We start from the raw sequence: 12,837 nt of genomic DNA on the forward strand, positions 1-12,837 counted from the left end.
ATCTATTGCATTATAATATCATCTAGCCAGTTGCTCACCCTAGAAACCTAGTCATCATCCTGGCTCCTCCCTCAGACCCCAACTCCAGCTAGAGATATGGTCTGATCAGTTCTTTGGATGCATGCACTTCCATGGCACTGTCATAGCCTCAGCTCCTGTCCCTTTTCACCTGGTTGTCTCTCTGCCACACACAGGCCTTTCTCACTCTATCCTGAGTGCTTCCCAATTCACCCAGCTCATCTGTGCTTTTCAGAGATCATTTAAAAACATAAATAAAATCCTCTCTTGTTGTTCAGTTGCTAAGTCATCTCCGACTCTTTTGTGACCCCATGGATGATTTCCCAGGCAAGAATTACTGGAGTGGGTTGCCATTTCTTTCTCTAGGGGATTTTCCTGACCCAGGGATTGAACCTGCGTCTCCTACATTGCAGGAGGATTCTTTACCACTGAGCCACCAGGGAAGCTTCTCTACGCCATGCTTAGAACTCTTCAAACTCCTTAGCTTAGAACACGAGACAGTTCTTTTTCTGGTCTCCAGTCACCCTTGTGGCCTAAACTCTCACCATTCTATTCCACCTGCACTATGCTAAGTTGCCCCAGAGGGAGTAAGGTTTGAGTTGTGAGGTGTCATAGAAATTAGCCCAAAGAAGAGCTGCTTGTGTTTTCCTAGCTTCTGAACTTTTGCACATGCTGTCCCTTTTGCCTTCAATGTCTTCTCCCTAATCTAACAGTTCTTGATAGTTTTCAAATTTTAGTTCAAGTATAACCTCTACCATGAAGATGTCAAGATCCTCCTTTGACTCCTTTCTGCACCCCTTTCAGTGCTCATCCACTGTGCTTTCACTGAATGATGTGCATGATATTGCAAAAATGCATCATTCTGTATTAAAACCATTCATTGATCTTGTCTATTTCTTCCCATAGACTATGGGTTTCTTGCAAGGCAGTGCTATACTTTTAAACTTTGCATTCTGAGCATCTAGCAGAGAGCCAGGCACACAGTAGGTCCTCGGTAAATTTCTGCTGAGTGGATGGATGAAATTATTATTCTGCATGGGTGACCAAGGATCAGCAAATAATCAAAAGTTCCGGTGACTTGAATGAGGCCTTGTGGATAAGCAATGACTCAAGAAGTCTATATACTATCATGGTCAAAACCAGATTACTGTATTTGGTCTCCAATATTATTTATAGCTTCTGATTTTTACTATGTGTGTATTAACAAGTCATTTCTTTGTGGATTGAAAATAATTTTCTTGGCTTAAACTGCTCTTGACAAGTCTTTTTCAAGAAAATTTTTGCCCCTTCTTTTACTTCCTACAAGCCATAAAAATGTTTAAACACAGAATACTCATAAATTAAGTCCCATAGAGCTGTAGATGCCAAAGAAGGCAAATTACAATGTGCAACTTATTTATCACCAGATGGACCTGGGGTATCCACAGGCACAGACTCTCAGGATTGGAAGGGCCCTTGGTTTTTGTTGGAGAGGAGCTTATTCTCCTATGCCCCTTTCTATAGCTGCTTCTATCCACAGGAATGAATAGACAGTGATCCGATCACAGAGGAAGAAGAAAAGCGTTCCTACACCAGACACCTGGAGTCAGAGCAGCTTTCACTCATCCAAGTTTTGTGGCCCAAACAAGGAGCCTAAGATTTCCATTCAGCGAGACCATCAATATACCTGCAGTGGTGCAGGTAAAACACTGTCAGGCGTCTAGAAAGAGCATCTTTTGAAGCCCCAGGTGAAACTAACCCCTTGCAACAATTTCCTATCATTCCCAAGCGCTGGTTCCAGGAATGGCCTGGGGTAAGCAAGGTTTAATAAGTGAGGGCCAGTGGGCCAGCTGAGCCCCACCAGCTCTCTCAAAGCAATGGGCTCAGGTAGTGAGGAGTTGTATTTACAGGGTCTCTTTGTGGCATCAAAGGAAAGGTACCAATGGTGCAGTAGTTAAGAGCTTGGTTCTGGGGTCAGAGAGGCTTGCATTCACATACTTCTTCTCCTACTTGCTAGCCATGTAACCCTTGGACAAATTATTTAGCTTTTCAGAGCCTTAGTCTCCTTATTTGTAAAACGAGGAGAAATAGCACTACACCTGAGTCCTGCATGCCTGGAACACAATGAGTGGTCCCTATTAGTAGACGTGATCACTATTACTAGCTATTCATAGTAATCCAAAGTAACACAAAGCTATTACGATTCCAATTCACATGCCGTCTAGTCCACACCATTTGCCCAGATTCTAAAAATAACATCGAGTAGCACTCCAACTGAATGAGAATTGGTCAAAAGTCCTGCCACCCCATTTAGAGCTGATAATTTGGGTTTCCATTTTGCCTACAGTTCCATTCTTGGTGTTGTTCTACTCTCAATATTATAAAAGTGATTTCCCTTAAAAAACAAAGAAACTGGCAGGACTTTCCTGGCAGTGCAGTGGTGAAGACTCCATGACTGACAGGTAGGGGCCCCGGGTTTGACCCCCCGGTCAGGGAGCTAAGACCTCACATGACATGGGGCGAGGCCAAAAAATAAAATTAAACAACAACAAAACCCCAAAGAAACTGGAATCAGGAAGCTGTGATACCAGGAAGCACAAACGATTACTCCAGGGTCTGTGCCCCCAACCTTAACCCCCTCCCCCCATCCTCCATGGCTTGCAATGAGTGTCTTTGAGGGTTTGGGTGGCCTCACACAGGACTCTTCAGCTAGATGAGAAAGATTCCTAGATTGGCTTACAGAGGCAGTTGGAAGCCTTTCAACTAAATTCTATTTTATAAAGTCTATAAATTTACATAGAATCATGTTACCAGCTGGTAGGGGGTATATAAAACCACTGAGTTCCAGGAGAGAAAAAGAGTAAATTAGACTGAAATTTATCCAAAGGACTTTAAATGTGATTTACCTGTAGGCCAGTCCCTGGTTTCAAGTGAAAACCAAAAACAAGTTCAAGATTCACTATTTTTTCCTCATTTTCTTCTGGTTCACCTACTGAGCCCTGAAACAGAAAACCAAGCACTGTTTATTTCATATAGTGTTTTTACTTTTACTTCTCATGTAAAGGAGATGATTTCCCAGCACTTCTTTTTCCATTCTAATCTACTATTTCTTTTTTTTATTATTATTATGCCACACATTCCAATTGCTTAAAGCAAGAGAAACGACATATTAAGCCTTTGCGAACTTTGTCAAATGATTTGTCTCATGTACTACAAACTGAATGCCACCATCTTACATTTTTCACAATGCATCCTGTGTTGTGCAATTTTTCCCTAGAAATGTACTTTGTGCTTTCACCTTGAAAGTTTCACAACACTCGAGATATTTACACCCTATTCCCAAAGAAGAATGCAGTTCCTAGAGCATCTGCAGATGGGGGGCCAAGCAGAGGAACAAAATGAACATTTGAGGGCTCAGAGATGGAAAACTAGAATGGTTAGTGAATGAGAAGAGTTCTGTGTACTTCCTGCAAGTATCTACTAATTTTATAATAAACTATGTCAATATCTTTAGACCATATTTAAAATATAATATGTTAAATATGGGGCTTCCCAGGTGATGCTAGTGGTAAAGAATCCACCTACTAATGCAGGAGACACAAGAAACGCAGGTTCGATCTCTGGGTTGGGAAGATCCCCTGGAGGAGGGCATGGCAACCCACTCCAGTATTCTTGTCTGGAGAATCCCAAGGACAGAGGGGCCTGGTGGGCTACAGTCCATGGGGTCGCAAAGAGTTGGACACAACTGAAGTGACTTAGCACTTAGCATGTTAAATATATTAATACTAATATGTTATTCAAACAGTAAAACTCCTACCCCTCAATGCAAGTAGTCATCCAGAGCTTAGCGTGTGAATTCCTTCAGCAGCTTCCATGTTGGACAAAGCGCTGCAGAGCCAGGTGGGAGGCCAGACGTCCTCACCTGCAGTGTTAGCCCTTATGTCCCCAAGCTACTGAGGTGACATGTGTTGTTCTTATCATGACTATATTGTTAATATTTCAACTTGCAGGGAACAAGGGTATTCAGTATATGCACATCCTAAGCTTTGCTCAAAGGGCCTTTTGTTGGACAGATACGATTAAATTTCACTTCAAACAACAGTTCCCGACATTGGCAAATTTAGGTGTGGATGTGGCAGGTGCATATGTCAATAAAAGTTGCATATTCTCAGTAAGAAAAAACCTTATTTACCTTAATCAGTGGTGGGAAGTGAAACAAGTTTAGGTAATCGTGGGTTAATTTCTCAATGGCTGACTGTAAAAAAAAAAAAAAATTATTAATGACCTGATAATGCCAAGAAAGGATTAAAATTATTGTGCACATATAAAGGCATTCTTTATTTATGTATTCCACAAAATGCCTTGGGGATGTTAATATCCAACATCTATTGAGAATAAACCTGACTGTTCCAAGTATTATAGGGAGTTTTATAATTATTGAATGGAACAGGAAGATATTTTAAAGATGTTAAATCTCAGAGTAAAAAAATAAGTAAAAGCTTTCTTCAAACACTGGTAGAGTACAGTAGTAACATGTTAATATTCTAGGGTACAGAATGCAGTCGTCACCCTGAGTAACTGTGGGAAAAACAACAAAGAACACGAATATATCACCAGAGGCTCCCATTAGGGCTGAAACCTCACTGAAGGGTTTACTGAACTGTACGGGCTTTTCCATGGATTTGTGTCCAAAGCTCTGTCCCCCAATGGAGCACAAAGAACTCTTAAAGGAAAGGAGGACAATTTAAATTATGATTCTTTTTCATATTCATCAGGTATAATCCAGCTTTTCTGTGAACCAAACATATCACATAGAGAGTAAAAAAAGTACCAATGTGAGAAAAATGAGATGCATTTTTTTAAAGTGAAATGAAAGCCATTGACATCTGACAATGTAATCAGCACTTATTGGATGTTTGGCTTCATTCTTTCTACATGGACTCCCAGGCTCAATGAGGTGGGAGCCAAGACAGGCTGAACAGGACAATCAAATAGCAAAAGGGTAGGTGGGCAGACTGTCCACTTTCCAATTTAATGATCTACCATCTGTGGGCTGAAAGGCTCACTCACCTAGGTTTACAAAAATGCCCTGCAGAGCACGGAGGGCACTTTCTCACCCTCAGGATCGGAGGGTGTGTGTGTGTGTGTGTGTGTGTGTGTGTGGAGGGCACTTTCTCACCCTCAGGATCGGAGGGTGTGTGTGTGTGTGTGTGTGTGTGTGTGTGTCTGTGTGTGTGTGTGTGTGTGTGTCTGTGTGTCTGTGTGTGTGTGTGTCTGTGTGTGTGTGTGTGTGTGTGTGTGTAGCACTCTGACAAGGACCAGGTGGGCTCAGGCTGGAGGTCTCTTTGTGGTGTCCCATCTTGAATGGCCCAGCTTGAAGGATCCTTTCTTTATCTTCATTGACTCAAGAGTATATGCAATATATTCCTTTCTGCATTGGGTTGGCCAAAAAGTTCGTTCAGTTTTAGGTAAACATAAAAGACGTTTTTCATTTTCACCAAGACTTTATTGAACAATGTATTCGCTAACCAAACGAACTTTTTGGCCAACCCAATATATGTGGAATCTAAAATATGACACCAACGAACCTATCTATGAAAACAGAAACAGAATCACGGACATAGAGAACAGACTGGTGGTTGCCAAGGGGGTGGAGGTTGGGTGGGAGGTTGGAGTTAGCAGCTGTGAGCTATTGTACATAGAATGGATAAACAACAAGGTCTGACTATATAGCACAGAGAACTGTATTCAATATCCTATGATAAACCATAATGGAAAAGAATCTTTTTTTTTTTAAAGAATATATGCCGGATACTCCCAGATCTCCCATGGAAAGGCCTGTTTCCACGATCCTTTCGCCTTATTCTTTCCCTCTCATATAAGCTTATTTGTCAGAAGTACCTGGGACCCCAGCTGAGACTAAGAGAGTGTCACCTGTGAGCTGAGCACCCCCAACCCTTCCCCACCCCTGGGACAGCCACTGTTAACATGGCCCTGGCTTTGGCAGAGGTGGAGGGTCTGCAGATATGACTTTTGAGACCCTCACCTCTGGGGACTGACTGTCTTTCTATGCACAAGCAGACTCTTCCAGGAGCTTGAGGGGTGTCTCCAGTCCCCTCAGATGCTGGTCACACCCTTTGTTTGAAACTCAGGGCAGACACTCTACTCTCAACTGCCAAGACTGAATTAACAGAAGCTGTATGTACATGTTTTATCTCTTTTCTGGGATGTAAATTCCTTAAGGGCACGATTCTTTGTTTATTCACAGGCCCAGGACTCTGATTAGCAGATATCCACTGTATTTGTTGAACAATAATTAGTAAGTCTGGACATTGCTTGCTTTAATGATACCAACCAGCATGGAGAGAAACTTAGACTGTCCTAGGCTGGGTCTGGGAATATTGAAATCACTGTGGCTGCAAGAGAGGTGAAGGGGAGGTTGGAGCTTCTTTTTGGCATCTGCTAAATAGGGCAAGATTTACCAGCTCTCTCTCTTTGAACCCTGAAACTCCTCTCTCTGCACTAGGGAAAAGAATATTTCCTACTGTGGGCATCTAAGCCAGCATTGCTTTCCAGGATGGATTTGCCCACAGTCATAGGTTGAGATTAAATTATTTACCAGCATTTGAGGTGTATGTGTGTGCATGAGGTTTCCTGTCCATCTTCTGAGAGGGAGCAGATGGTAGGTTAAGGCTAAGCCATCATCCAAAGGGTGCTGAGGGGCTGTAAGGATGTCTTTATATGGATACAGGGCCCACAGGATAGGAGTGGATGGTGTTCTCTTTGGACCTCAAGGAAGATTTCCCTGGAAAGCCTGGTATCAGTAGCCCCACCTGAGGAAAAGGGAACGGTTGTTGGCATGTTGGTAGAGTCTTTGTCACAATGTGGATTTGGATAAGAAGTTGCTTTTTCTACATTTCCTTCTTTATTCTACCTCTCTTCTTTCTAACTCGTGCCTACCCCTCCATCCACTGACACTGGGGTTGAGGTGGTTTGGAGAGCAAATTTGATTTTCTCGTAAGATCTCTCTTGAAACACACCTCTGATTAATAACAAGGTGCAAACAGATGCAAGCAAGTGTGGTTTGGTTTGAGCAACTAAAAAGCAAAACATAAGAAAGAAACAAAAAACCAGATCTGGTTGTTAAACTACAAAAAAAAAAAAAGCAACAACAAAAACAGAGGTTTAGCCTTGAAAGGGTTCAAGACTGAAGTTTTGGGGGGAAATGTTAGGATTTCCCGAGAAGACGAGGGAGAAGAATATACATATAGTGGTGTCTGTTCGGGTCAAAATTTGGAAGATTGCAGACTGAACACAGAATTCCCACGGCTTTAGATGCTGTGGTGGTTCAAGCTTCACTCAGTCTACAGACATGCTCTGGCATTGTTGGGGTCCCTAATGGATATCCAGTCTGGCCTCAAAGGAAGTTGCCTCCTACTATTGGCCGGGGGCTGGCAGCTCTGCCCGTGCACACGGCCTTAGTGTACATGACGCTCCCTCCCACACTGAGGCCTCTCCACAGGTGGTGCCTTGTTCCCAGAACACCTCCTCCCCACGTCCTTCACCTGCTCAACACCTCCTGGTTCTTCAGCTCTCAATGCCTTCGTAACTCCTTCACAGAAGCCATTCCTCAGCCCAATCTCACCTCTCCTTTGTGGCCTTTCTTAAAGCTGTCATGTTATCATTTTTGCACGATCAACACCTGTCTTCTCCACTAGACCAGAGACATCCCGAGGACATGGGGTGCTATGCAGGTGTATCCAGGTGACTTCTGCTGGACCCAAAGTCCAACTCTTTTGTTTGGGGATTATGTGGAGGAAGTAGGGGTCCCATGGGGGCAGCAGCTAATGCTCAACTGGTATGAAGTATGGCGCTCTGACCATCAGCTCAGCCTCTAACACGACACACGACCCACTCCATAGTAAGTGCTCAATAAACATCTGCTGACGGAATGGTCTCCCTTTCTGAGGTACCTTTAAATGGATGATGTGCCCCTTGGAGATGATGCCCATGTCTTTCAAGTCTTCTTCCTCGAGAAGAAGCAGTCGCTTTCCTGTAATGTTGTTTTCCTTAAACAAGCTTGCATACACACTCATCTCTGCTGAAGAGTCACCTGAAGGGAGTGATTAGAAGGCAGAATAAAATCAGACTCAATCACATCCCAAGCAAAGTTAACTCCATGAATTAAGAAGGTAAGTTATTCCACTTGCCTTTTCTGACGAGCTGCTGAACCCAAAAATACTGTGGAAGAGAGGACACACATGGTTTTGAAGATTCATTCACGGTCAGTGGCCAGACTTAACAGTAAGACACATAGTTGTTCAATGGGTAAAATATGTTTAATTCTTGCTCAACCACAAAGAGAAAACTGAAGATTTTCTCTTCATTGTTTTAAAGCTTCAAGTTTTCAAATTGGAGATATCCCTCCCTTTGGGCATCTTGGGCCCTTGGAGGACTACTGGTTTTACTTCTTATTTGAAACACATTTAAAAATCCGTTTGAGAAGATTCTTACTTAAAATGCCGTTTCCATTCATGTGCCAGTGGTCCACTGGGGTGTTCAAGGGCACTGGTTTACCCAGGAATTATATGAAAAACAGGGACCACATGGCAGTGGACAGAAAAATGGATAATATGCATCCTCTGTTCTAGGCCTGGTCATGAATTAGCTTTGTGGCCCAAGACAAGTTAAAGCATGGAGCTTCTATACAGAATGAGGTTGGACCCAGTGACCTCAGTCCTTGACTTTCACTTGGCACGTGTTTACCGTAGCCCCTCACACTACCCAGGCAAAGGGAGACAGAATGGTGGGGCCAGATCCAGTTCTCTAGGGAGCCTTTGACCCTGGAATTTTATTTAAATGGTTTGAAAACCACTCAACCTCAGAGCAAAGACTAAAAATAGCTGTTGGAGTTCAGTGCCTTTGAAAACATTTCTTCTCAAATGAGACGGGCCAACTTTGCAGCAGGGGATGAAGGGATTATATCCAGGTCTGTGAACAGAGGAGATCCTAAGTCCTCTCTCCTTGTTAAGCAGGGCTGGCAGGAAATTTAGAATTCCTGGGGGCTCAGGGAATGGGAAGTAGAGGCAGCGGGTGCCAGCATCCTCCCCCCATGGAAGCCATAGAGATGAGCTCATCTGAAAGCAGCATCACTTCAGCAGAAGACCAAGGGCAGGAAGGGATGTGCCCCAGCCCAAAAACCAGACTGAGTCTGGTAAGCCTTCCAGAGACCTTCCCAAGAGTTTCTAGTAACCAGTTGGATCTTGGGGTACCAAGTCTGTTTCCTGGGGTGTGGGCCTGCTAAGGTTAGCATACAAGCTTTTTCCCCACTTTTCATTTAACAAAACCCTGAACTTATAAGTTGGACCTGGACAGACATAAACCCCTGAGGTCTCTGATCAATAATTCTTAGCCCTGTTTTTCACCAAGGAAACAAGCTGCAGAGATACAACAGGCTATGGAGGCTTGTTCTTCTGGGTGTCTACCCAGAGTGTAGGGTGTGGGATTTCCTTTGGATTTAAACAGTCTCTTCACATCCTCCGCCAAACACGGGGCTTGTCTGGCTCCAGCTGTGGAGAAATGTCTGGGAACTCAGGTCTGTTCCTTCTTGGGAAGGTCAGAGTAAAGATGGCAAAATGAACAGGGCTAAGGCACTGCCTTTACCAAATCTTTCCTCACGGTGGTTCAAGTCCAACCCTGATCTTCTGGGAAAACTTAAAATCACTTTTTCTCCTGGTATGATCATTTGGTATCCTGGGAAGCCCCTTTAACTGGGATTCATTACTGCATTCTGGAATACCTTTCAGAGCAAATAGGGAGGTGGAATCGTCTGGTAAGATGTGATGAGATACTTGCTTTGCTCGAGGCCTTACTTTAAATCATTACTGCCTTAAAAATAGAAAAGCGTGGAACTTGTCAACTTCTCCTACTTAGACCTTCCTAAGGCCCAAACCCCTCTACCTGCATTTTTAACTTGCGGACCTAGTTATGAACTCCTGCCCAGGTTGAAGGAAGCATTAACAGAAGCAGCTTACCACATCATCTTCTGTCCAAGCACCAATCTCAAAGGAAGGCAGCAGCTGCATGGGAAATATGAATGAAATGGGGGGAAAAAAAGGAATATTATCATTGTCTTTTTGGCTTATCCCCTCTCTTCAATATTTTAGCTCTGGGCCGATGCTCTGGCTTGGTTCTTTCTGCAGGTTATGTTGAATGGAAACCAATTTTCCTGCCTGTTAAGAGGAATTTCTCAGGGTTCTAAGGATGGTGCCCACAGAAGCCAATCGAGTGTATCAACCTCTCAGCAACAATTCACTGTGCTTGGTGAACTGTTACAATGGGATTGCACATCATGGGATTTTCCTCTCTTGGTAGTTGGCGCACTGAAGTAGTTTTACCTCCCACAAGAAGGCCTTGGAAGTCGAGGAATTTCTGACATTTGTCAGACACCAGAGCCTTCTTCGGGATTCTCAGTCAACATGGAGATCATTTGATTTTATTAATGAAAATTTCAAAGCAACCACTTGGTAACTAGATGTCATAGATGCTTATTTTTAGAGGGGAATTTCTAAGTTTTAACTAAATGTCTTACTTGCACTATATTTTTAAAACCAAATATTAGAAGGACATGTGAAATCGGAGCTCTCCGAAGGAACTCAGGTTGTGGAGTTGTTCTAACTAAAATTAAAGTAACCACCCTCCCTGGAAAGTGTACAAACACAAAAGACAACTTTTCAGGAGGACTCCCACCTGGCCATTTTCAGAGCCAAAGGGCTACTTGCTTCAATATATATTCCATGGCCACAGACTAAGTAATAAATATTGAGGTGGCCAAAAAGCTTGTTTGGGTTTTTCCATAACTTCTTACGAACATTTTGACTAACCCAATACCTACATAATGGGGAAAAAAAATCTGTCTCGTGACCTTAATTAGTTTGCTTTAGCCATTATCATCCCTGGTAGCTCAGTGGTACAGAATCCGCCTGCCAGTGGAGGAGATGTGGATTCAATATCTGGGTTGGGAAGATCCCTGGAGAAGGAAATGGCAACCCACTCCAGTATTCTTGCCTGGGAAATCCCATGGACAGAGGAGCCTGGCAGGCCACAGTCCATGGGGTCACAAAAGAGTCGGACACAACTTGGCAACTGAACAACAACAGCCATTACTTGTAACTAACTCTAACTTGCCAGAATGGTTGGACTGCTCATGAGATAATGTGGCAAAGTGTCTTTCAACCCCTGTTACAAATAATATATTTTGTGTGTGTGGGTGAGTTGAAAAAAAACAGTTGAATTTGGTTACTTTGATTATGTAAAAATCAGAGGGTGGGCGGCTAACGCTTCTAATCTGCAGGTATTTTTAATTCACATGCTCAAAACCTTGCTAGGGAAGTGATACCCCTGCTTTCAGGGAGCTTTTAATTTAAGGGGCTGAAGTAGGTATGGATTTTACTTTTGGAGGAATTCACCTTCATCTTAGTTTCCTCAGTGCCCAGCAGAATGCCTGGCACATAGTACTTGGTAAATCTTTGTTGAACAATTTGTTGAATGAGTAAAATTGAAGGCTGCATTTACTACAAAGCTAAATTCTCTGGTGTAGACTTCAGTGTCTATGGCTATACCATGGAAAAACGATGTTTCATAGATTAACATGGGGATGGAAGGGACAGTGGCTTGAGCTGGCACAGCAGGGTAAGGAGAAGAGAGGTGACTCCTGGACAGAAGAAGCAACAAGGCAGGACACTGACAGTGGGGGCAGAAGAAGGAAGGACAGGCGTGTCACATTTGCCTCACTGGAGCTCCAGGTACAGTGTGTGCATGTCTCAAGATAAATGGGAAAGGTAGCCAACTCTTGGGGGCTACGCAGAATTATTTTAAAAGCCCACTAGTTACAGTGAATCTGAATGCATAGAGTTAGAGATGTAGAGATAAGTTGCAAGGGTACAAATCGCTGCCACTCCATATGTATTCCACTACCCCATGTGCTCCAATTCCTACAGGGCTGCCCCTTCCTCCTCTGAAATACTTAGTGTTTGTAGTCACATGCGCTCATCTGCTTGAATAATGCAGGAAGGAGAGAGACTCGAGAAATAGGATCGAAAACAGAACTGGATCAAAGAAAACACATGACAAGTTTTATTTCTTCACGGGACAGCTGTATATAGCTGCAGAAACATGTCATTCCCTTTTCCCACCACGGGATCAAATGTGAAACAAGGAAATTATTTGATTAGTTCAAGAAACAACAGACTGCATCTCAGAGATGGTCCCCGCATCGAGGCTGGCTTTACAGGGAGTGGGTGTGTATGCAATGTTTTGATTTTTTATACAATATCCCCAAATATTTTATACAATATTTTTTATACATATCCCCAAATGTTGGGCTGAACAAAACTGATAAATATTTCTTGAATAAAGGTTGTAAGTGAAACAACTAATCAAAACCAACATCTCTGGTTTTCATGTCAGAAGGACAGGGGAGGAGTTCTCTTGAGCTCTGAGAAAGGCTTATCAAGATGACGTCAAGGGAAAGGCACTGGATGCAGGGTGAGACCTCGTTCTGGTAGGATTCTGGCATGCTGCTTGCAAAGATCAGTGAGAGGAAGGCTGTGGAGCCAGGCACAGCTTCAAGATGGTTTGAATTTGGCAGGATAGGAAAGAAGAGTTAATGATCTCCAGTCACAGAGTGGCTTTCCATTTCCTTTATGTTTGCTGTACCTTGTTATCATATCAGTGTTTCTGCTGTAGGGTGAGTTCTAAGTCTGTCTGTCTCTCTTTGGGGATAAAAAAAAAAAACAAAACCATTTACCTCGTGACTGCCCCATCACTTTACAGTTTCAT

The 12,837-nt window shown here is 43.1% G+C and overlaps 1 protein-coding gene across 4 annotated transcripts in view; it reads right to left on the minus strand.

Moving 5' to 3' along the window:
• Nucleotides 1-12,837, minus strand: part of MAP3K20 (mitogen-activated protein kinase kinase kinase 20) — a 167,218-nt gene that overhangs the window by 26,142 nt on the left and 128,239 nt on the right. For all 4 annotated transcript variants that reach the window (XM_081584644.1, XM_081584645.1, XM_081584641.1 and 1 more), the window contains 5 exons: nt 10,032-10,076; nt 8,208-8,238; nt 7,971-8,110; nt 4,190-4,252; nt 2,904-2,996 (listed from right to left, as the gene is read on the minus strand). In XM_081584644.1, coding sequence (XP_081440770.1) covers nt 2,904-2,996; nt 4,190-4,252; nt 7,971-8,110; nt 8,208-8,238; nt 10,032-10,076 — 372 coding nt within the window. The remainder of the gene's footprint in view (nt 1-2,903; nt 2,997-4,189; nt 4,253-7,970; nt 8,111-8,207; nt 8,239-10,031; nt 10,077-12,837) is intronic.

Source organism: Giraffa tippelskirchi, chromosome 3 (genome assembly GCF_054371585.1).
Source record: "Giraffa tippelskirchi isolate mGirTip1 chromosome 3, T2T-mGirTip1v1.2.pri, whole genome shotgun sequence".
NCBI classification, from domain to species: Eukaryota; Metazoa; Chordata; class Mammalia; order Artiodactyla; family Giraffidae; genus Giraffa; species Giraffa tippelskirchi.